At 39.5% G+C, this 26,225-nt stretch overlaps 2 protein-coding genes across 2 annotated transcripts in view; one reads left to right on the top strand and one right to left on the bottom strand.

Annotated features, from left to right (window-relative positions):
- Nucleotides 1-26,225, top strand: part of LOC135793685 (cysteine-rich motor neuron 1 protein-like) — a 143,452-nt gene that overhangs the window by 4,620 nt on the left and 112,607 nt on the right. The window contains exons 3-4 of the mRNA XM_065304746.1: nt 6,693-6,850; nt 18,742-18,766. The gene's annotated coding sequence lies outside the window, so the exon portion shown is untranslated. The remainder of the gene's footprint in view (nt 1-6,692; nt 6,851-18,741; nt 18,767-26,225) is intronic.
- LOC135793686 (ninjurin-1-like) lies at nt 18,077-19,381 on the bottom strand. The gene is made up of 3 exons (XM_065304747.1): nt 19,085-19,381; nt 18,794-19,018; nt 18,077-18,701 (listed from the first exon to the last, which is right to left on the bottom strand). The coding sequence occupies exons 1-3, from the start codon at nt 19,098-19,100 to the stop codon at nt 18,388-18,390; spliced, it is 555 nt and encodes a 184-aa protein (XP_065160819.1). The 5' UTR covers nt 19,101-19,381; the 3' UTR covers nt 18,077-18,387.

Here is a 26,225-nt window from a genome sequence, read left to right as displayed (position 1 = left end):
CAAATGGGCGAGCGTTATATTTCGTTTAACTTGACTACTCGCACGTTATCCTTCGTCGATTTAATTTGACATCATTGCTGCAATTTCAGCGACATGGCGCAACGGATTGGAATGAAGGCACTGCTGGGAAATATGTGAAAATATTGCTATTCTTCGTATGCAGAATACTATTCGATTTAATTCAAACTTATTGTAGTGGAATATCTGCAGTTATATTGAAAGTTTACAATACGGATATATGAAAAATTAAAATTGCTCAAAATGCAAGTATTTTTAATATGAGGTATATAAAAGATATGCAAGACTTTTTAATATTCTGCACGCAATAACGTCTAGAGAGCAAGAGAGCTGCGACTGGACTGCTGGACGCGACTGAGCTCGTGGCGTGCTGTGCGCTGGCCTTTTATACCTGTGGATGACCAGCAAAGAGTGGTGGGGGAAGAATGTAGCCTACTTTAGTAGTACCAGCAGCTTGTATGTTTGCTCGTGACTCACCTTCCCCCTCTACTATTTGCCGGTCGTCCGCAGGTAAAAAAGGGCTTGGTCGTCCAGCAGTCCAGAAGCAGGGCTCTAGACTCCTCTTCTGCCTCATTGCGTGTCCTGATTAACTCTTGTTTTACCGCCTATATTTAAATAAATGAAGTAATATAAACGTAGTGAAATACAGCAAGACGTTCATCAACTTCAATTACGCGCGTGTAATAAAGTTTTTGCGTTAGCATTATTAACCAATAATCGTTTATTTAATTACTTAATGTTTTCCGCCCGGGCTCAGCTCTGAGGAGCGCGCGTTGAGAGTTTTGGATGAAATTTTCTGCGTGAGTGCATGCAACATTTACGCTTGTACGGGGGTGGTGATGCTGTGAGTTTATGATCTGAGTATACAAACAGTTTAAAACTCGGTGTTTATCAAAGTTAAAATTATAACTCACTAGCTATAAGTAAATAAGATTCACTAACATCTTAAACAACGGCATGAAAATATTAATTAATTATTGATCCGATAATTAGTTTAGTTTGTTATGATAGAAAATTAGTTACTTAGAACTGTTGGTATGTGACAAAGGAACGTTGACTGCCGCGAAGGTAGCGGCACTTTCGGCTCGATTGCAAATTAGGTTTTCCCTCTCGGATGGATATACGAGGACCAGGACCAGGACGGTACGCCGTACGTCGCGCGTTAAGAGCGCGGGAAAGCGGCCGACTAGCTCGAATCGATATTTAATGATAGGGATATTAAGCCTCCACCAGAGTACCAAAGGCTGCGTCGCGACGCGCACGTCGAGTGTGGGGCAGTGAGTTTTAGTTGAGTAGGGCAAGGTAATCATCAACGGTTTGCACGTCTAGGGGGAAAAGCAACGCTGGTTTTGGTCTGGAAAGTTTTTTCGTTTCGTTTTTGCTATTTTTATTTGCCTCGGCATATCAGCGCACGCTTTCTCGGCAGTAACGCGGGCGAACTAAATCTCGTAAAAACACATTTACTGAGTCATCAGAAATGCTAGATTAAAGATTTTTCATGTGCGAAGCGTGTTCCAACGCTCAAAATGGGAACGTAAAAATGTACTCTGCAGTTAATCGAGTTATTGCTATTTTTGGAATGTTTTCAAAATTGGACAAATTTCGTTTTTGCAATAAACGCGTTTTATAAATTTAAATACATTGAGTACCATTATGATTACAAAGTATAACTCATACTTATATTTTCTGAGCACAAGATGTGTCTAAGACGCAACAAAACCTTTTTTCTTACCTAAAAATATAACAAAAACGAAATATTATTATGGTAACGCAGTAACGAAAAATAAATTAAGAGCTCGACGCCGTTGTCGTAGGGAACGTTCGTTCATCAATTCGTTTTTCTTCGCGTCGTTGCTTCTTTGCGCTTCTTTTTCACGGCGAACGTGAAGCGCGAAGGACATAAAAGCGTCGCTGTCTGGAAAGCCCTTTCGCCATTCTTCTTCATCGCGCGCTGCGGCGCCAACATTAGGACACTTGGAGATACACCGGGAGAGCAATAATAGAAGAAAAAATATCTAATCAAAGTAACTCGCCGCGTCCATGCACTAGAGACGCGCTCGCAGTGAGTTAGCGCAAGAAACGCTCGCGTGAAAATGAAAAGAAAGACGTGAAGGTGACGCGCGACGATGAGAAGCCACGAGGCGATGCTTCACGCTTCGTGCTCGAAATGTTTATTGTGTTTTATTTATTTTTTTCGTCTGCGAATGTTGGTTTTTCGTTTCGTTTCATTTTTGTTTTTGTCAGCGACACAATTCATTCATTTGAAGCTACATCATCGACCTTATCGTCGTTTACTCGCTTATCATTTTTCCATTCAATTAGTACAAAGCACCTGACTTGCGTTTGAAATATAAATTTTCCAATTCACTTCGTCTTTGTCGCTTTGTACCGTCACATGCACACTCCACAAAGGATGCGTCAATTTCCACACAAGTTGAGGTATCACTTTACTCTCGCAAGAAGACCTCGCAATCTTGTTAGGTCTAATTGTTTATTGCATTTCCTTTAGCCGGAGAGTTGATATCGCGGTCGTGCATGGAACGTGCTCATCTAAAGCGGCAACTTTGTGTCGCAGAAGGGATTTTCCTCGCACGCTTTAAACTACTACGAGGAGCACCACATTCGGTTTGATGCAGCTTCGTGAGCACGAAGAGAGGAGTTGGATCTCGCGGTATGGAGTGTGCTCGACAATTCTGGTCTGTCGTCGGTGTGCATCGCGTTTAATGTGTAGTCCATATATTTTATATGGTCTACGCGCACTAGGCGGCTATATTTGCATACCTTTGACACCCTCGAGTGAATATGTTTATAACTTTGTTGTCAGCGACTTTACGCGAGTTTAACATGTCCCGTTGTCTATTTGGCTTTCAAATATGCATAGTGTTCAAAGCACGCCCAAATTATTTGCGAAACTTCTATTTCAAGTTATTAAAATTAATTTATATGAAAATATCTTTAGTTTATAAAGAATATTTTGGCATGTCCTGTATTCTGGAATTTTGAGTAAAACCGTAAACGCGTCACATTACGTACTCACACGGCCGGTGCGGCTGCGGTGTGGCAATGGTCTTGGTACTTTTGAATCGCACCCTGGCGTACACGCCGTCGTCCACAAATCCCATCAAGGCTAACCCGAGGTGTGTATCCCCTCGTCTGGTCGGCGGGGATATTCATGTATACACAAGCAATAAACACGCCGGTTAACAATGTATGCGCAGTACACGTAAAACCCACGCCTTGTTATTTCCACCCGACGATGACGAATGTATGCTTGTAATCGTTGTGCTTTGTGTAAATTAAAGGACAAGCCGTGGAGAAGATGTGGGAGTATCGGGATTAGAAGATTTGAATCGTAGTACAAAGCTTTGGTGGGATAGAATAAATTTGTGAAAATTGTTTGTTTTATCTCTAGTAAACATTACACACTAATATTGTTCTTTTTTAGTGGTTGTTATTATTATTGCAAACATTTGCAATTTTAATAATTATAAATATTAATTAAAAATAATGAATATCGACATGGTAATATGAGGATTTGCTTCATTTCATATTTCAACGTCATAATAAATAATTTTCACGTGAATAACCGAAAATTTGTGCGCTACTTCCGCGGTTCTACCCTAGCGTATTCAGAATTTAGTAAATCCAGCGTACGTGTGTCCTCGATGCGCACTGGCAACATTTTCACGACCTTGTATTTTTATTTCGCCTGCAAAATATTCCAAACACACCTTCGGTCAAATTATGGGCGAAAGCAAGATATATACGTCCGATCCTTACTGTCTGGGTCGTGCTACACGTTTATGCTTTTACTCGTAGCTAAAACCAACCGGTGGTTATCTACGAAGGGTTTGACCTCCTGAACCCCTGCATCCTCTTCCTGCTGGAAACGTCTGCATTAATATTACTTTTGAATAATTGCTTTTATTATTCATTTTTTCTTTTAAAGTTTAAATACTGCAGAAAGCCTATTGAATGCTTGGAATCGTGCAAATTGCTTGCTTTTTACGCGTCATCTATATTCATGTGGTTGTTGCTTCCGGGAAACAGGAAATTCAAACCAAATTAAAAACAACAACAGAGTTGGAAGTAAAATCATCGCATGTTTATACTTATTTCATTTTGGGTCAGAATTTTTATTTAATCTGCGCGTTGTTTGTGCAATGTGTGAAAACAAACAACAGCGAATTTAGGCAGCCAACACATCGGCTCGGATTACATTCGCATTCACCGTTGTCATAAATCACTTTAGAGCTTCTTGTTTTCGATAACGCGATGAGAAGTGCGACCGCACTACTGGGTTTGATATATTAGTTGCTAGCGCATGGGCGACTTGAAATAGGATCAAAATTTCATCTACCGACATCCGATGTGTACTCTTCCGCTCACCAAACGGCGTTTGAGATCCGCAAACAATACTGGTGTGTGCAGAATGTATATGCATAGCATATAAGGGAAGTTTTCGGACATCTCATTACGTTTTACGTTCATATCCTGTCAGCTCAAAATAAACGTCGGTAGCGGGCGCAACCGCGTGTCCGCCGCAAACATTTATAGCATCGGATTTGGCTCTCGTGGATATTACGAAATATTCCCATCTGGGCGGAGAATACCCAGGACGTAGGTGGATGCAATTCGTCCCTTCTCACATCTCTTCTCACATCAGCATCAACCTGGCTTCTATATTGAACCTATTCAGACCGGCGTAGTGTTCAACAGCTCGGCACCTCAATTCACTTTTATCGTGTTATTACCCTATGCTGAATTGGTCTGCTGGATACCCATAGACCGGGAGATAGTAAAACTAGATAATTGGATACTCTCGATGTTCATCACTTTCTTTTTAAATCGAAATATTTTTCTACACTCGGTATTGATACAAAGAAAAGGTCTAGCCAAATGATATTGCAAATCATTCTTTTTTTGTGCCTTTCATTGTACGCATGTTTCCTTTCAATGGCAAGTTTTTGCAAGAGATGAAAACAGAAAAGCTTTTATACATTAGGCAATTTTACAGCGTCTACCTGAGGACCGCAAAAATGGATGAAATGAAAACATATTCGTTAATTAAAAAGTAATACGCAATGGCGAATCCCTTGGGGTGACTCTCGGAATGGCACTCTTTTTTCGGCAATGAACAAAGTTCACGCATTTTGTGCCTTAATTTTCTTCCAGGTCCTAAATCTCTGCTATGAGCGCAATTAAACCAATAGGTTTAATTGTTTTAATTTATGGCCAAATTAGAATTGCCGCATAGGAAACACGCAGGATAATTTATATCTATAAAATGAAAGTGACAAGAAAAAAACTAAAAAAATGACTCAATTAAGCAATGTTCTAGGACAAAAAAATCTGCCTCTGTGCTTTTGAATTTTTATAATGTGTGTTATGCAAGTTTTAAGTTTCTTACTATGTAATTTATCTTTAGAGATTCTGAAGGAATGTACCAAACAATGCGAATCATAGAATGACGATTCGTGGCAAAAGATTTTTCCCCGGTTGGGTTGTCATTTTGTACAATCCGCGCTCGTTGCGCTAAACTAAAGCGAACTACTCATACCCTGCTGTTCTGACTTGGTTCACTTTTGCCGTCGTCCTCGCCGCTGCCGCCAAACATACTTGACAGACAGTCTATCAGTCTATTTCCTCGTGCTTCGAGATTCTCACCGTTCGCGCTGCGCATATTATACTCTACGTTATGAGTAAACCATATTTACATTTATTCCAACTAGGACAAGTGCGAGCTTGAGCTTGAGACGACGAGGGTACTAGATGATAGCGCACAAACAGAATGTTTCGCAAATTTGATGCAAACATTTTCAATAACGATCCAATATTAATATTGGTGTTTGATATCGTCGAGCAAACTGCAATATAGAACATTCTACGTGATTCAAACACATGTATACTAACTACACCGTATGTAATTTGTAGCGATGCAATTAAATTGAAAATTAAAACACTACTGTCGTCAATGTTGCCGCTGCTGTTCTTGTTGACGTCGTTGCGTTAGAGTCCTGCCATCGGTAAACAACCGCCGGCGTCTCCACAAACACTCGCTGCGCACACATTTGACGTTCGATGTACTCCGGTACACTTCCAAGCGTAATAAGATGAAAAGTTTTCTTTAGTCGACTGTTTGCGAGCATGGTGGCGGAATGAGGCATGCGGGATGCGCAGGAAGAATAACTTTTCGCCCTACGAGTTCATTTCGGCGTGGCGTCTGTTTGTATATGCATAAACTCCCGCCTCGACGACGAATTATGCAAATATAATTTGATAAATATACACAATGTACATGGTCGCTAGTCGCACTCTGTGGAATGGATTATACAAATCGAAATTATACGAGAAAGCTATAAATAATTCACTAGTTGCACTATAATGTTAATTCCAATTAATGGCTGATGCTTGACTTGATTTGCGCACACGAATTTAATTATTTCTTGATTATTAACCCAAATTTAGCAAATTTTATGTTTTTATGCTTTCAAAATGTACTGTCATTATGAACCATACTAATACCTTTTCCGTCTATTGTTTTAATCATCCCTTTTGTTGTGGTGTCTTTCTTCTTGGCGAGGATAGCATTCAACAATTGCTCCCTGTCCGAAAGTGTTCGAATATTATGAAATATCGTGACGTGGTGCGCTACAAATTGCTATTGTTTGCAGATTTACGTGTGCGTGTATTGTCGTCGTCGTTGTCCACCGTATCGTCGTTTTTGTTCGTCGATGATTAACAATTCCCGAGCTAGAAATACAGCTGAAGCAGAGGCTGTTCAAGTTTGCAACTAATCAAAAGAAGAGGCTCGGCACAAAGGCGACAACAGGTAGGAATTTAAATTCTGTTTTTCGTATTTTTGGCCTAATTAATTGTTACGCAAGCATGAAAGAATTCGTGGATGGTAATTAATTTATATGCTTTAATGGAACGTGTAGAACGCGGGCTATAAAAAATACGATCGATACATGTTTGCTCAGAAGCGGCAATATTTTCTGTTCTTAAATAAGGATTTAAATATTAATTTACTAAAAAGCGTGTTGATAAATGATTTATTCCATTTTTTTATTTTTGTGCATTATGAACAAAAATAGATAGAGTTTTTTTTTGAATGATTAATTTGTAAGTTGGCAACAACTTGAGATTAATTAAGCGTAAACTGGCAACATCTATATTATTTCCCATTGTGCCATTTTTTATTGTTGTTTATGCTATTCACCGTATAAAACGAGCGCTGTTGCAGAGCCAAACTTTCCACCCCAAAACTTTTCTAAATAATAGCTTATAACACTTAAAAAAAGTATAAAAGTAAAAACGCCTTGACAAATTGCCAAACGAAATTTATATGAAAGCTCAATGGCTCGGAAGAAACTGGAAAATAATAATAGCCGCGCGAAGGAAGCAGCGACGACGACTGAGGTCAATTTACCCCACGCTGTTATAACCCGAATTAAAATGCTCAATTCCTGGGCTCTGAGCGCGCCCAAAAAGAAATTTCGTTACATTGGAGCGAATTATCTCGAAGGTCGCCTGCCGCGTTATTTCTTCGGGGACTTGGCTAGCATCATATCTGCAGATTTTTCTCTCTGTATGTGTCAAGCGCTTGTATGTATTGGGAAGTTGCAAACTTGTGCCTCAACTGGCATTCCAAGGCTTGTTTTTAAATCGATAATCCTAATAAATTTCAACACAAAAATTTAATCAATCAGTTTTATCGGAGCGAACAGCGGCTTATTAGCTCGTTTCGTGTTGTATTACATAAAATCGGGGTAGAGTTTGGATACTCGGTCGTATGCTGCATTTTTAATCTAGAACGCAACAAGAAAAAGTATATATAAAACTCTCGTAAAATAATAAAGAACAAGTCGAAGTATAAATATTCTTGTTATCAATTTTGCTCAGCGATTTTATATTGAAAAATAAAACGTGCATGTAATAAAATTACGTGCGTTATTTTAAAGAATAATATTGGTTCTAATTAATTCCGTAAAAAAAGCATACAATTTTATATTATCGGCCGTTAAAGTGCCCACATTAGAGTACTGGTAACTACCAGTAGAAGCACGCCATTAAATTATGATCGTGCGATTTCAGTTCCTTGCCCTTTTTACTCTTTTGCTTCGCGTTTCGCCTGACCGCCAATAAAGTGCTCAGCGAAAAACGTACCAACGACGATTTATTAATACGTCCTCGATCAATTAGTTACGAGTCCGATAAAGCGTGAAAAATACCTGCCGTGATGGTGCAGAAAGGAAAATTTCTTATACTGGTGCTCGTGGGGCACTGGTCGCTTTTTCTGCTTTTGTTGCACGATCATTATTTCCTCGGCGCTTTTTGCTGTGCGCGCGTTCATGTTCATTACACTTTGCGTTCCATTCTGCTTGCCCGTATTTATGCATACAACAATCACCCACCGGCCGGGTATTATTGTGCACAATTATCAAAGGCCGCACCCAACAACGCCGACGAATACTGTTTTTTAAAGGTGGAGGAGAGAAAAAAAAACATAAATCGCAGTTTTGCACGCGAATTCGTAAATGCTAGCGATACATTAATCGCGAAGGACGAGGCACGAATTGTATTTTTTTTGCACATCTGCGTGGAAAATTAACTTTTCAGTTCCTTTCTCTAACTGAGTGAACAAAAAGTGGTTGAAACTTTCAGAAACAAATATAGCATTCATGTAACTATTTATTTTATTCACGTGTTTTATTTTTGTGTTTTATTGGATGAGTGAAGTTTTCTTCTCTGTGCGAGACTGCGACTCTTTTCAGTTATTCATTTGCTCAATGGTAGCTTTGTGCTTTGGTGCTCACAGAGTGCTCATGTCGTGCAACGCGAAGGTATATCATGTTTGTTTATGAGCGTCTGTTTGTGCTCACAGCCGGCAGGTCCCAATTAAACGAAAAAAGTCGCCGAACGCGTCACGACAAGGACGCTCTTCCCGGAGCAGAGCTGAATTGCTGGCGGCGAACGCGCGCGCGTTCAGTCCAATCACGACGGTGTGGAGGCGCCGGGCGCTCATCTACTTTTTATCCTTTCTTTAATTATACATTGCCACTAAAAGAGGCGGTAGCCGCGGAACAAGAAAGGGAAAACTTGTGGCAAACGCAGTGTTTTTTTTAGGGTGTGACTTAACTCGCTATATATCTAATACAGGGTGTTACAATGTCTTAATACCTAATTTACATTAAATTAGTGGTAATTTTTATTTAAAACGCCCTGTGAAAGTTGAGTACATATAAAAAAAACTTGGAGCAAATAGGAAAACTTTTCATCGTCGCCTTCGTTCTATAAATGAAGACATTCCGCTCATTACTTATTAATTTTCACATGTTCTTTCTTTTACTTTGAACGCACAGGTAGAAAAAAGTTCTTTGAGAATTTCTGTGCAACGCCTGGAAAAATTCGTAATTAACAAAGATCTTCGTCGCAGGTTTCCTTCGAATTCTTGCTGCGTTGTAGGTACATTTGTTACATTTATATAAAAAAGTTTCGCCCTCATTTCCTATGATGACCATTCCGCTGTTAAATGTCTCAAAACGCGCGTGTTTATTTTGTCGTGGCACATAAATTTCCTGTTTTTTTTTTCGTTACTCTGTCAGGATTGTGTGTGTTTGTTCTACTGAAGTCTTGGGGTCCTGGTGTGTTCTTTGTTGTTGTTTTCGTGGAATATAAAAAACTGGTAGTGACGCCAGGTCCCTGATACTCATGAAAACTTCAGCACTGCGTTCGAGTGAGTGGAAGAAGTCGCCCGTCGATGTGCGCGTTATGAATTCATGAGACTTCTCGTAAATGCCCATGTAATATTAATATAATGCCGGTGGTTAGTTTATACGAGGAGATAGAATTTTCCATTGCACTGCAAATTTGTATCCAAGGTTTTCTACGCGCTCTGTCGACCAGCTGGAGCAGTTCCCGACGGTGTTCACATTCGCACATCCGTCCCAAGTGGGCGGCGGCGGCGGTGGCAAAGAAAGGCGACCTCCTGCGTGCCAAATGCGTTTACTCGTACATTTATTCGGCTTCGCTTCCGTGGTCGCTAAACGCAATTTGCGCGCTTGTCGTGACCGTCTTAATGGAACTCTTGTTACGTCTCGGTGCGTGCCTTGTGAATTCCTATATAGGGATACATGTGGGTGGTTGACGCAATCGCAAACTAGAGTCTTGGTTAGCTTCCATATCACGGTGTAACGTGGTGCGGACGAACTGTTAGACTTCAATTACACACTGCGTCGCGGCATGCGCGTATCCGTGAAATTTCCCATTGCGCTATTTGTTCTCATCCGCAGCAGCTACGATTTACAAAACTAACAATACCAGATGTTGGAAGCAACCAACGCGAAATAATTGCCAATTAATTGCACTGAACAAAGATTAATCTTAGTCTTCTTTTTCTAAAAAATAACAACTTCTATAATTAATTGAAACAATAGAGATTTAATAAAAACACGTTTATTTTATTCGTTTTAAGTTTTGTTTTTAAATGGAATAATATTTAATTATTTATAACAAGCGGTATGTGGGGCCTGGTACGTAGTGCTCTGGACCCAAGTTCGATGTTGGTTTCGCGAAAATGGCAACGACTATCGCACATTTAATTCCCGAAAGGTTCGCCTGCCGACGCGCCGTCCCCAATGTAGCGGTTCCGGCGCTTTGCTGCTGCCAGCCAACTGCGGGAACTGGGTTGAAGGCGAATATCCGCAACGATGGGAAATTACCTTTATGCGGTGTGGTCTATGGCGATTTTTATTGTAAACGTGGCGACGCGTGCCGCACCATTGTCGGGCCAAACAAGATTTTATTTTTTTCTTGTTAATAGGCATCCGGGTTAACGACAACCCACACTTCGCCAAACGACCAATGCCGGAAATTAGACGTCATAACAGTTTGTGTTTATTAATTAAAGCCCAATACCGTAAATGCTTGCTACGGTTAGTATTGAAACATGCTTTTCTGATTTTTATTTTTATTTTTTTATCCCTGGAGGGTAAATCTGAAACGTGGCTCAAGGTCTTATCTTATGAACGTCAAGTTAGGTTTGCTCTAAGCAGGCACCTGAAAATACACTAAAATATACCTTATAGTTTTGCATGAAGCGAAGAGAAGAGGAGAGGAGCGGAGAACCCTCTGAACTTTCATTTCAATCTGCATTTGCATCAACTTCCATTTCGGCGCGCACCTCACCGAGATTGTAACTACGGTCGGGAACGGTTTCCGCTTCAGATTTTCATTTTCCTCATTTCATACCAACCCATACTCTGTACCTATCTCATATAGCTATAGCCGCAATAATATGCACACGATCCTCTTCAACCGCTGCTGTCTCTCTAGTCTCCCTTAAACTCAAACAGTATGTAGTAGGCAGATGTTACTGTGTTGTCCTAATGTAAGTCGTCATGTGGCCATCGTACCCATTGCAGGATGACAGTTGCATCAAATTTACATATTCACATGTTTCGCGTTTTTGGCCGAACGCAAATATATATACGGAAGTCCACGCCGGTGAAATTCCGAATACACTTTCGAAATCCAAATATCGCCGGTATCTATTGCTGGATATGAAATACCGGATTTACATAATTTTATTCGTATGCGCGGCCATGCGTGGCCGCTCTTGGATTGCTTCTATTGAAGTTTCGCACAATTGTTGGGAATGTGTCGTCTTGGTATACGATACTCGCATTCAAAGTATTGGTTTCGTTTTTTTGTTTCGCTTACTTTTTGTGAGTTCTGATATATGGAGCAGTAGAACAATCGAGCGTATGGGGGCGTTGAATATTGCCGCATAAGTTATTGCCGTTGAAAGTGGCAAGGGTCGAAAATAAAAATGTCCCACAAACCTGCAAATGGAACAGCAGAGGCTTTCTGACAAATTATAATCGGGGAAACTTTTAGATGGTGGGCGGACAAGCGTGGGATATGTCGAAACTTTCCGTGTGAAATGTGGCTGAATTCAATTATGAATTATGCTTATTAATTCAAATGGCGAAATGTCAATTAGGCCTCGGCAGTGTGCATATGCAATTAGAAATTAAGTAGTGCAGCTTCAAATGTGTCATACCTACTAGATATACTTCAGATCAATATTTGATTTGAATAATGGATTTTTTACTGTTTTTATTAGTTTACTGGAAATTGGTGTCAAATTTATAACTAATTTGATAAAAATTGGAAAAACAATTTGCCGATGAGTTTTTTTATATTTTTTGCATTTAATTGCATTACATTGAAACCGAAATTTTGTTGTTTTTGCGCGCAGATAGATAACTGTTTTTTGCTCTGGTTTATTTATTACCTATTATGTTTCATGTCTTTAATACACGTTAACCACCGTTGTGCATTGAACGAGAACAAGCTCGACGATGTTAATAATTAGCTAGTCAACGGCACGTAGCACTCCCCCCTTTTTGTGCGCATTCCGACGCCGAGAATTAATTATGTACAATAATTATATCGATCACTTAAAGTCTGGTAAGTTAACAAACCGACGAAATTGGGTGCCGACTCTCTGTTTGTACGCCCTGCGAGGGGCAAGTTATAACGCTCTCGGTCGCCTTGTATTATCTTTTGCCCTGAATCAGTCTGGAAGCTAAATTGAATGCGGATGGGGGGAATTAAGTTCAACTTTAACCGAGCCTGAATTTTCCAGAATCATAAGCGTAAGCGAGAGAATGGCATCAATTATATTAAATAGCACGATTCTCTAAATTATTTAAATTTCGAAAATTATGCATGCAAATGTTAGTTAATATTTGAGCGAGTACAACTGTAAAAAGTTTATTTGTCGGAGCGTATCAAGTAACATGCTGCTTAGTTTCCAGTTACATTAAGGCGATGCCAGTTGTACAAGGTTTAGATGTTTTTGTGCTGAATATCTTACAATTATATTCATTTGGGAGCTATATCAAGTCTAGCCAATGTTGTGGTTAGTTTTAGTTTGTATGGAACTAGTTGTTACTTATTCACAGTGGGGTTACGCATTGTCAAGGTCGCAGGGTCATTAAGTTAAGAAACAGTAATGAATTTCGCAGAGTTTTTGATGTGTTAGATGCGAACTCATAAGAATGGATAGCAGGTGTCGGTTGTAAATTATCGTCGGCAGTCGTCCGAGAGCGGCTTGGCAAAGAATCCCACTAAGGTTATTCCTGATTCAGGTCACCGAAAATTCCGCCCGCTTCCTGCGGCAAGCGACGCTCGCTCGCGCATCCGACCGATGCGGTGTGCCCGCGTTTATCGTTTCGCAGGATTCGCAACCGAATCATAATATCGTCGACATAGCCCTCGGATGCGGACGCGTTCGAGACTTGAATGCCTCTCGGCCTAAGCCACCCACTAGAAGCCGACCCCAGCTAACATCGTACGACGCTCATCGTCGTAGATTCTAAACCTTGGGGCTGTTCTACCTAGCTTAGATATATGTTGGTGGATACCTACAAGGAATCTCAAAGATTTCAAACGCTTGAAAAAGTTTTATTTATCTTTGTTGACTATACCTCGAGTGTATGAAAGGATTTTATGCAAGGTTATCATATGATACGTTTTAGATAAGTTTAGATTACAGTGTAATTAGTTATAATAACACTTTCGGAAGATTGTTTGTATTCACTTGGTATATTCAGCGGAATTCATTTCATTCCGGGTCTATTATTAGACGCTCCGACCACGTCACCGGGACCTTGTCCGACAAGCAAAACACCTAGGGGCAAATTATCTATTCCTATCCTGGTCGTAGATTAACATTATGGATGCGCATCTCGGAAGTAAGAATCAAAATGTTGTAACAAACAAAAAATTAAATTGTTATTATATTTAATTCATAGATAATGTCAGAAATAAATTAGGTTTAATTATTTCTTAAATTTCGCTTTGTGCAGATCTTTTAACGTCAGATTTATCGCTTGATTATAAAGGATTTTCCGAAAATTGAATTCCAACTCGATGATGTACGAGATTTTCGACTGGTCGGAGAATTTTTGGAACTTGCACGAGCGGCTGTACGGACAATTAAAGATAATTTAAATGCGAAAAACTGTTTTTGGCCCGGCGTATAAACGCGCCGTCGGTAAGAGAATTGCAAATCCCAGCAGGATTACAAAACGGCAACGCGAACGAATGAGCAAAGCGCGCGACGACGTTTTTCGCCCTGCCACGCAATGCGAGACTTCGGCACGACGCGCGCCGGCTCTACGAAAGCAGCGGAAAAATCTGAATTTTCATTATGAAACTTGGACGAACACTTTCGCTGGGCTTGAGATAAAAAAAAGTACATCCGACGATTCAATTCGCTTGCCTTTCTGCGTTTCCGCGTGCGGGATGGTTAAGCGCATGCAATCAGTGAAAGCAGAAACACGATAGACGCGAATGGCATAAAAGTAAGTCACCTAAGTGTCCATTTCAAACAGTAGAGTAAATTGTTTTAGTCTAAAACAGGGTTTTTTGGAGTGTATTCTACAAAATAGGAAGTTTTTTTTATAAAACTTGTAACAGTATCTGCCAACAATCAAAAAACTTACATATAAAAAAAACAATCGAAGTTTCTTAATTTCGTTTGGATCCACAATAGTCATATACTCGCTGAATTGAGTTTCTGGGTTGTCATTGCGTAAGTAATAAATTAAACTTTACTTCCGGATTTGTAAAATAATCTATTAATTTACATGTCTATAACTGTTGACACGATTGAAAAAATTACAAACTTGTTGTTAGCAAAAATTTGGTCATAAGAGAGACAAAATGCGGGGCGATAAATCTTATCGCCGTTTTTCATTGCGCTGCTATAACGCGCGCCGTGGACGAACAGTGTGGGTAATTAATTAAACAACAAACTCGCAAAGCACCAGCACAACCGATAAGCATCTACAGCATTAACACGTACGTCCGCCTTGGCTTTACGCTTAAACGATGTTTCGATTAAATCAAGCGGTACATTATAACATCCTACTTGGGAATATATGCACAGCACAGCACATGAATAAATGACAATAAGTCCTTTTTTACTCGCGAAGCTTAATAATATCAAATATATAAACAGGTCAACACTTCTTGTAGTGTTAACTGAATCACAACACCACCATATTGCAAATGAAGCTAATAACCACTTTACTGAAACATTGTGCTCGAAAATAACAAAAATAAGAATAATAATAACAACTAAAGTCGTTTAGAAGCGGTTTACAAAGAACAGTTGAAAAAGTATTTCCTTCGTAAGTAGCCATCAAGTAAACGAGGCAAGTATTTCTGTGCCGAGAAAATCATTACGCCAACTTTGCATATAATACACGCGCATACACAGCGTGAAAAGAAGAGAAAAACCCTCTCCACTAACTTCTTAACTCCTCAATAGGTTTGTTGAAAGTGTATGAATGGAAAAGTTTGGCCCCGTCCAAGCTTGAGATGCGAGATAAACCGACGCGACTGGGACTTTTGCGCATCCATTATCTCGAACCATTTATTTCCATTGTTTTTGTGACGCGGGTCGCTCGGACACGCGCCACGTCGCGACGATAACCATGCCATATTGTCCCCGGAGTTGATATGCGGACATGCGGTCCGAGCGCAAAACTGGAAAGTACTTTACTCATAGCTTCTTATATTATTCGAGTGCGTTTGACGGTCTTCTTGGGGTAGACTTTTATACGCGTCAAAGTGGATTGTGTGTGTCGTTGCCTTTCAGGGGATCTTCTTTTGTCGGTGCCACTCTTGGGTGTAGTTAGTTTCAATCTGCGTGGATGCTTCAAATGAATGCCTGGACCATTTTATATTGATTACTATTATGTGTCGCAGCGCTGTCGCTCTTAATACACTCGCTAAGGAGCAACGCCGACATTCTCTCCCTCTGAAACGACGCGGGCGCTCCAAGTAATAAATTATCCACAACGTTTTATTTTGGCGCTCGTTTTCTTTCTCGTTTAGCTGGCACGAAAGTTGTGCGCTAAGTTTTAAATAAATTTTGCGTGATTTTTCACTATTCCAAGTGGACAATGCGGGTGAATTATTTCGCAATGTTGGTTATGGAAATTGAGAAGACAGAAACGCGAATTCACCGGATAGAAAAAGTTCAGTTTACAAAGAATTGTAATTATGCTTTGTAAGCCTCGAGAATTAATATAAGATAAACACGAAAGAAGCGCACTTTGCATTTTATCGCTTCGAGAAGAAACTTCAAACGAATATTCCGCAACAGCGCTGCAATATCTGATTGTAACTTTGTATCTTTGCGTGTTTCTACACAAAAATTACTAATAACAAGTAATTAATTGAATTCTTCGCTTTTTAGCACAGTTTCGTTTGCTTTATTTCCGCAGTATTTTAATTAAATAGACACTTTCAATTTGATTTTGTCTAATTAGACGAAACGTAAATAAGCGGACGTAAATTAATTATTTCGAGGTGTAGAAAATGCAGGAATTCAAATGGAAATAATTGTAAGCAAATTATCTCTTTGTTTCTTTTCTGTGCTCACTTGCACCACCGGCGCAGGAGAGCCGGGCGAATCCTGATGAGAAAACACACAAAGCTGTGCTCGGCTCCTCTCCTACGAGGACCGTTTCGTTGAAGCAAAGCCAGGAAAAGGAACTATTAGGTTGCACAATTTTGTCTTTTGCTATCCGAAGATCAGTTGTTTCAGCTTGCTCTGTAATATTGTATTCCTTTGTTTCTTTGAGAATACTTGACTTGTTCGCTTTTTCTTTAACCCCGATATGAATTTTGTAGCACTTCCAATTTCTTGCGCAATGTAAAATGTGCAAAACTACATAGTTTGCTTAACTCGTTTTTTCCTTCGTGCAAATATTAATATTCTATGACTTTGAACAGTTTCTTCGTCGTATGTATATGTTTATTTTACGTTAAATTGTTCTTCTTTGCGTTAGCCTCGTTAGTAATAGTTTTGCGCAGTTGGAAGTTGTGTGTAGCTTGCCGTTTTTGGTCAGATAATTTAATAAGAAGAAATTTCGGTGTTCAAAGCGAACAAAACTAGCGTTCTAGCGTTCAAAGCGCTGCTCGTCAAGAGATCCGTTTCGGATAGCGCGTGGTTTCGTAATTAGTATTCTGTTATAATTAATTAAGAAAGTTATACGTCGCTCATTGTTGAACATTTGCCAGCGCTTTGGTTTCTATTTCTCTGACACGGATATTAAATATCTACATGTGGCTATACTCGAAAAATAGAACATCCCCAATTTGATGTTAAGCAGATTATTAGATAAAAAAAAGTATACGTTCATCCAAATTAACAAATTACTACGTCTTCCACCATTCAACTCTTCCGCACTGTTACATCTCACCCAAATTGAATAGCTGTTGAGCAATTGAGAATTTATGGCATCCGGAAATCTAGAAACTTGACAGCCGCTTGAAAACTCGCCACCGTTCGCTACTTTGTTTTCGTTCTTTTGTTTCTTATCGCAATCGCACGCCGGCTGCATTGCAGGAATGAGGCTGGCGAAAACCACTCGAAGGTCTGAAACATTGCTTGCTGCTAACGAAGGCGGAGACGACCGAGATGTGGCAATGGCATCGAGAATAATTATCAAATTGGAATTACGCCCGGAATTATAAATCATTTAAGCGAACGCAGAGCGCAGGAAGATGCGGAACGTATTCCGTAGCATTCGGTCTCAATTAGCCGAAACGAGGCGCGACGTTGGGAGCTTGAAGCGTTGCAAGCTGGTTTCCATCCCAGAAGGCAGAGACATTCTCGGTCATGTTAGATGTCTTCAAGGATTCCGGCTAGTTTTATTAACAGCGCCCACTAAGTGTTGCATTTCATTAGAAAAGTATATTTCACATCTGCGAAGAGTGTTTTCAAAAGACGCCCTGTATTTATTTGGAGACATCTCTTGAATGCGGTCGCTAGTCAAATAATCTATCATGATAATATGATTAATTCCAACCAAACTTAATCTACGTTTAAAAGATTGCTAGTAATAAAATTGCTCCAATTTTGTAACACACATTAAACTAAGCTAGAAAAAGTCCTAGAAAGCAAAAATCAAATTGCGAACGATGTGAAAGGTGAATGAATGTTTTTACTATGTGCACCAATAGTCTATTTGTTTTTTGCTTAGATTTTATTTGCGTTTTATGTGAAATAAAAGAGGAAACGCGTTTGGCGAAAATATTGAGAACGGTCTTAACGGGTCTTTTGGTTTTATGGGTCGTTTGCGAAAGAAATTGACCGTTTTGCTTTATGTAAAAACTTGCGGAGATTCCGTCGGACATCGTATAACTCAAATTTAATGTCCGCTTTATTCCTATGTTTAAATGTTTTCAAATCGCAACTATGAGATTATGTCCTACATTACATTTAAAGGACATTTTGTGCACGTGTGGTGATCGTCGGCAATTTGTTTCCAATTAATATCACCCTTGCACATTGTGACCGTTAATTGGGAACGTCGCGATGAAAACGTTGATCACCGTGATGAAGAACACGGCAACGAGCACGAATTTATTGCACAGGTCCGTGTATGGATGCTGCGCGTGGTGATCTTCGATGTGATCGTGATAACCTCTCTTGCCGATCCATATTAGGCTAATGCCGACGATTAGTTGCAGTAGAATCGATATCATTATCATCGCAAAGACAAAGTGATACGTCTTCGAGTTGCTGTTGAACTCGATGATGTATCGTAGTTGATTAGCGTTTGCTGTTATCAGTGCAACATCCATCATTCCTAATAATATAATATTAAACGTTTTTTTTATTTGTTTCAGGTGTCTGAATTTGCTTGTCGAATGGGTGAGTGTTTTTTATTTAATTATTTACCTTGAACTAGTGTTTTCTTGAAAGCAAACGCGTTTTCATTATTATTGCCGTCAACATTATCATCGTCTGATTCGTAATTTGATAAAACATCCATATTGCTTCCCATTTGTGATGGTAGAGCTTGACTATTTCTTGTCACTCGCTTCATCTCAGTGACGTCTATATGAGACACTCTGTGTCCTTCAGTTTCGATACTGTTTGCAGATGCTTCAACACCAATCTCGGCTGTAAAATAAAAAATATGGCTCAATTCTCAAAAGGTTCTTGAACATATTTTCCAAAAACACTCACCGGGAATGCTATCCATGTTGCTTGTACACACCTAGACGACGTCTCAATTGAATTTCAGATAAGCTTGTCTCGATTTTCGCGACTTTTCTAAAGTTTCTAATATATTTTGTTTGTTGGGTTGTTTGTTGTTCGGGTGCTGCACTCCCTCTAGGGATAGAAAGCAACCGTTTGTACATGCAGACGCGAATGAGAATCGAATTCAAATGCGAACTACTTTCTTTCGGATGGAAAACTCCAAAGGCTTGGCTGCGGCTTCCTTTTCCGAATCAGCTGTGTGTGCGTAGATGTTGTTGCTCGTCGATGTTTCGGTAAATATTTACTATGGTTTTACCCTTGGCTTGCTGACAAGCCCGACGATATAAAAAGATAGACGCAACCGCAGATACATTTCGAATACATTTCGATAGGCGTGTTGTACGAGTGCGTTTGGCAATATGTGGTGAAAATCGAGCGGTGGTGAGCAGATAGAACATATCGGCATGGCATGTTTTTGCGGAAGGCGATAAACCATCTGTGGTCCCGTTTCAGTGCGATTTTATCGCCAGAAATATACTGATTGCGACAATATTACAGAAATGCAAAAAAAGTTAAATTAGTATCAAACCTACAAGTGACACAAAACAATGGCTAGTAATGTGAGCAACTTCAAGTGATACATACACGTTAAACTTTAGAAAAAGTAGACGTGGAAACTTGTTATTTCAACATCTTGTATAATGCAATATATTTCTATAGTCATTTTGCTTCTCAAAATGCATTTTAACAAAACAATTGTACTTTTGCCACAGGAAACATTCAACATGATAGTACAACATTTCTATTTGAGTCAATTTAGTACCCGTAAATGTTAATATTGTTTGAGATCTTTAACCAAACGTTTCATCAATTGTTTTTCTTCTTATTTATACTTGAACTTTTAAAATTGAATAATATATTTTTACACTGCATTCAAGGATAAGAATTATCCTTGGCCGTACGTTGATTTAGATTAGTTCAAATAATTCTGAGTTTATAGTTATGGCTCGCGGTCTGTAGTAAAACCCAACTCATCTCGCTGCTGCTCAGATGCTTCGTAAAATGCACTCACTCACTTTCCGCGTCTAGGATACGGATAACGCCGTGGTTGGAATGATAGCACCGCGGGCATACTAAATGCTAATGCATAACCATGCCCTACTAACGAGAGACGGATGGTAAAAAAATAATCGAGGACGCAAAAAAGTGCATAAAGAAGCGAGAAAACACTTGTATTCATTCCTGCTACTTTCGTCGCCGTGTCTTCTTTCATCTCGGCCCGGAAGTGTCACCACGGCACGAAAAAAAGAAAACAGAATGCTCGGAAAAAGTCTCCGGCGAATGGCCGGGGATTTATTAGGGTTAATAAAGAACTTTTGAGCGGGCGCTAGCGTCCCATGCGCAGCACTAGTATAATGAATGTTTCAGGAAGTTTAATAGAAAATAGGAAACATAAAAGCGTCAACCTAGGAAAGTTTAAAATTTTTATAGCGTATAGTTAAATGAATAATATTCCAAGTTTGCAAACTATTATTAAATTATAATTAATACAAACTGTGGCAATTAATGTTGTTGGACAAGATCGTCACTAAGCGTAAATATGAATAACACTTTTTATTGTTTCCGGTATAAATTGAAACGACGACAGGACTAATTTATATAACCGGGATATTTATAAAGATTATGCACTCGTACCGCAATCTTGCAAAAATTTATTTAGCGGAACATAATTTATTAGGGTGTTTTTCATTTTTTCATTTGTATTTATTTTTATACATTACATAAATGTATCTAAAAATATTCTGCAGATTCTTGCAAAATTATTGACCTTTTCGAAGAAATTTGTTGATTTAACAGTAAAATAAGTGATGAGCTTTTCATATTCATCATTAAATGATTAATTAAATTTTGTGTTCCTGCTTTATTTCGTTATGAATGAAAATTAAACTAATATACACGTACGTTTCTCATTACTTCTGTATAATATTAAATTTAGCCGAATTTATTCAACCATGCGAGCACAATGCTTTTCATGCTTAATTACATTCGTTTATCATCTTACATTTGCTCATCGTGATTTTCGTGAATTTGCTTCAACACCAGTAAAAGTTAATTGAAAATTTTTAAAGCTGTTTAGCATGGCATGTTCTTAGCTGCTTATGTACGAGTATTGACGCTGTACGTACTCGTACGAGCGACTCTGACGTGACAAACTAATAGGTCATTTTGTTTAATACCACTTAATTCCGTCTAAATACGACTTAATAAATTTCATTAAAACTTGCCGCCAGTTTTGCGGTTGCGCTTGCGACGCGTTCGCACTTCTATTCTTTGCGTTTCGTCCGGGAAATTTACGTAGACGTCGACGTCGATGTCACCCGAGTTTCCGGCGCGGCAGTCAAGTCGAGTCGTGTTTGAGGTCGGGCCAGTTAAGCGAGTTTAGCTTCGACGTGTATATCCCGGTCGCAGTCGATATGCAAAGAAGTTTGATGTAGTCGCAGATGAAAATGAACGAACAGAGGGGCGCGTCACGGTGGAAAATTCGGGATTCCCAAGCGCGCTCGTTCGCAAAAATTGAGTTCCGAACAACTCCAGTCAGCCAGTTCTTATTCTTGCACGTAGTGTGCCCGAGCTGGGGTCTAACCGGTCGCTAAAGACGATTGAACAACTTTGCTACGTAAAGTGTGATGCAATGCACCAAGCCAAGATGATGGTAGGAGGTTAGAGGGAGAGCTAGTTGTCTGGAAGGATGAACATTGAAGGAGTTGAAGCCGTAGTTAATAATTATGCAAACTGGATAGGGTACGTGCAGCGTACAGACGGAAACAAAACCGTACTAGCAAAATATACAATAGTACAACTTTCTTTTCGGTAAAAATTGCTTAAAATTAAAATTATCTTTATTGATTTTAACAATTTAATTTTTATACTTTTCTGTAGTAAGTACAAAATCTACTTTAAAATTTTAACTCATTTCTTCAAACTTCTCGCAAAACTTTCATTATAATCCTGTGGATACTTCATTCATCGGTTAACCCAGCGCTAATTCAATGGTGATTTTGCTTCGATGGGATTGCGGCGTTTCTCCTTTCTGTATGGAAATTTAAAATATGTAAAATCCCTTTCGCTATTCCCGAATAGAGTAAAAATGTTTCGTCCGAGGATTCCACTTTAAAGTTTCGTCTTACATTTGCACCCAGTTTCATGCTCCTCCCGTTCCATGAACCTTTTACCACGAAACTTTTCGCATAATACCGCCCGAAGTCATATTCATGTTCATTCGTTGTTTTTAGAATAATTAGACCGTTCGCAAAGCTCGGACGGAACTAGATTTTCACCCTAAAATCAACTTACAACCTAACATGCATAATTCGCATGCTGGAGAGTGAAGAGTAAACATTGGAAATTTTGTTTGTAAATTTCCAACTCACGTACTTGATAAATATTAGCCGGTAGTAGCTCCACACACGCGTAGTTGGCGGAAACTGAAGATCGACCTCTGCGTGGGGCCGCGGGTTAAAATGAGTTTTGTATCGTTTAGCGATGCTTCGGCGTCATTGTTTAATGACGGAATTGTTTTTGACGTTAATTGGGGTCCCTTTAGTCCATTGCCGTGTTCCGGTTTTGCGGTTAGCTTATCACATTCGAAATTTACATAAACGCGTTCGGGCGTCCAGCATATCGCGGTAACTTTATTGCGTGCGCATGAAACACGAACGAAAGTGGTGGTTGAACGGCCGAAGCCGTGCGCTTTTTGCATTTTTCCACGGCGAGTTTCAGCGATTGCAAAGGGTGGCAAAAAGGGCGAGCACAACTTTGGGAAACTTCACTTCTGGCATCGGCGGTTTTTTTTGTGACCTCGACGATCGCGCTGGCGAAAAAATACGTCATATGATTATGAATTATGGCGCAAAGTTTTAAACGATTCTAAACGCTTTTTGGAAGTATTAAGTTGCGCATTTTTGCATGCGATTCATTAGCATTGAAATATTAAGTGCGCATTCAGGATTTATTTATTCAGTTAGGAAATGCTCGGAAAATAAAGAAATTAAAGTTGGATTTCTATAAAAGAAAAAAATCGAGTTTTTTGTTTGTTGTAAAAACCAATTCTCGTGATATTAATCTATTTTTTAACATCTGCAATGTATATAACAGGAAACAGACATTTTTGTAAATTAAAACTGTTTGAAACGTTCGTGTCAAAAGTTGTTCGTTTCGAAATTGCTATCATGCGCAACGTCAATAATCGAAAAATAACCGTATTCACTAAAATGGCTTTCCACACCATTTTTTTTGTGCATTTTGACGGCGGCAATTTTGCAAAATACCATGCGCAATTTGCCTATTGATAAACACAACTACACGTATAGATACGAACGATTACCTCGTTTATAGATACAGGTCAACGAATTACAAACATTGCGCACAGCAATCTACCGTTAGGGTGGCACGAAAAAAACAAACAGCAACAACGTTAAACACAGCCCAAACCCTTTCCATGCCTCGTAATCCATTAAATTGCTCTTTTGTCTTCATCGCACGCAAAAAAGCGCAGCGTTTCCGCGCTGCCACTGCGACATAGATACGAATGGGTGTTCATGGCGTCGTTTATATGGTGATTTGCTTTTTTGGTCGGTGCACGCTTGCGATCATCGCGTATTGTTGTAACGAATTTGCGCCCGCCATCCGAATATTGGCAAGCATCGCTCTTTCGGAATGCTGCGACGGTGGCGGTGGGATTTACGACGGATCTGATCTCGATACGTTTTTACATTTTTTTCGGCGCAGTGTTCACGTTTCACAATTTATTTATAAAACACATACGAGCGCTTACACGCATCTAACTCAAAGGCGAAACGAGTGCCGATTCCTTTGTGCCTTTTTTTCGGTACGTACAACAAATGAAAATTTGTGTTTGATCTTTACATGCATGTGCGTGCGGGGTTTTGGCATTTTAAATTGTATTTTTATTGATACTTCACAACTTTGAATCGAAATTAATTTGAAGCCTGGCACTTGCCATTTATTATTTAATTTTTTTGGAGATTTAAAACACTTTGTATATTTATATTCAGTATATGTCTTTTTTCTATAGCGGATATCTTTTTTATAAAGATGAGTATCATATACCAGGAAAAAATGTCTTGAATAAAAGTGATACTTGGCAGGATCAGAATACTTTAGGAAAAAAAAGTTTTTTTTAAGGGAGACATAATATTTTATCAATATTGTGTTTTTTTCTGGATTATAGAAAATATAGTTAGAGAAAAATGATCTGGTTTTGTAATTAGACAATCCATTAAAGCAGAAAAGTAAACAATGCAGAAATTGCTAATATTGAATTGATGTTCGTTGATTTTCCAATTCCATGCGGGTCAGTTTGCATTTAGGAATAACCCCAGAGGTGTCCGTTTGCGCCTATTTCACTACTTTACACTCACACATGCTATTTGTGCAGTTGTTGCAGCCGTCGTGTTTTATGCACATGTGCGAGAACAACCGCTCTGACCGTTCACCGCATCGCATTATGAAATCCCTGCATTCTCCACTATTTGTTGCACACTTTCGTCCCATGAACGTGCATTATGTACTTGTGGCCATGTGCATGGCATCGCGCTTTCGAATTCGGATGTTGGCCCCCGGATGCCGGTCCCGGTCCCATTCGGTGCAAAGCCTGCGCGAATATGCATGACATTAAATTTTACCGAATGCCTAACGGACCGCGTCTGCTACAGTGGCAACGTATGGCACAATAGCACAGGCAGCAATAGTAAACCGTGGAAAAGCTCTATAAAGTGGAGTAGTCGTCCTCGGGAAGGTTCACGGCCGAAATGCGCAACGAATGCATCGCGTTCAGAATCGTTGAGTGTGGCAGGCGGCACCAGAATCCGTACCTACTGCCGCTAGTCGAGAGAAAATAGAAACGTTGTGCTTGACTGGCGCGTGGAACCAAGCGGGGACCAACCACTGGGACGTAGCGAACGTGTCGGGTGTACATGTCGACAAAAGGAGTTTTCTCCGCTGTCGTTGGCGTATTATTTATCTTCAGTGCATGCAAAATCCATTTCGGTTTAAATCCACAGTTTTCTTAATGTGGTTGCGTTACGATGAAAAATTTTATAGTCGAAACCCCATTTGGAACATTTAGTTCAACTTGAACGCAATGTGGTCAGCGATATTTTGTTTTCCCTTTGGAATTCTCATAGTTGTTTGGAAGCAGCCCGCTGCTTGCGGTAGGTCGACGTCCGTGTTGATCCCGGTTTTCGTCGAAGGCTCAAGAAGCGTCCCACCGCCGACCAGCCGTACGCTTCACACGATGCCATTTATATACAAGGCGAAATCCTTGTTTTCACTTAATTTAAAATATACCGCCCGCTTGCCTGGTCACCGCTTCCACTGCTTCTGCTGTTTCTGCTTCGATCCCCCACATCTTGCGTGCGAGATGCTTTCGAACATGGCGACCGAGCTTGCGGTGCGTGCGTGCACCACGTGCGGATAACCCACTTTATATTCCGATTGAATTATTTCGCGTCTGTTGGCTTTGGAGTTTTGGATTATTTGCTCTGCGGATATGTACATTTATCTATCACACACAGCAGTGCTAACGAAAATTTATGTATCTCAATCAGGTGAATACACACGGCACATTTGTAAACTTTTTATCATCGCATTTATTATTAAATTTTAATTTGGTTATATAACAGTATTCATTTAATGCAGCGAGTATAATATAATATTTTGATATATTTAAATTATTCTTTAATTTTTAATGTAAATTATTTACATCAAACATTTATTAATATATAAATGATTTGACGTGATTTGTAGTTGTTGGTTTGCAGTGCAAACATAAATTGACTATTTCATTGCGAGAAACTGCAAATAATATTTTTACGACCCAGCGGCACGTAACGCAAATTATTACAACTAACAACTACGCCCTTTCGAACTACGTGTTTGCGTAACAATGCCATTAAATGCGAGTTTTCATGCACCAATACACCGAATACCACATACGAGAGTGCATAAATTATTTCGAGAACTTAATTATAAATAAAGCATGTGTTTTTTATATAAATGTTTACATAATCTAAATATATACAAACAAGAACATTTCTTAGAATTC

This window comes from Atheta coriaria, unplaced genomic scaffold, assembly GCF_025399875.1.
Source record: "Atheta coriaria isolate IRGN ID8LTWV9N9 unplaced genomic scaffold, Caltech_Dcor_3.1 hic_scaffold_6_pilon, whole genome shotgun sequence".
NCBI lineage: Eukaryota > Metazoa > Arthropoda > Insecta > Coleoptera > Staphylinidae > Dalotia > Dalotia coriaria.
Note: the sequence above shows the minus strand (reverse complement) of the source record. Positions and strands in the feature narration are given on the sequence as shown.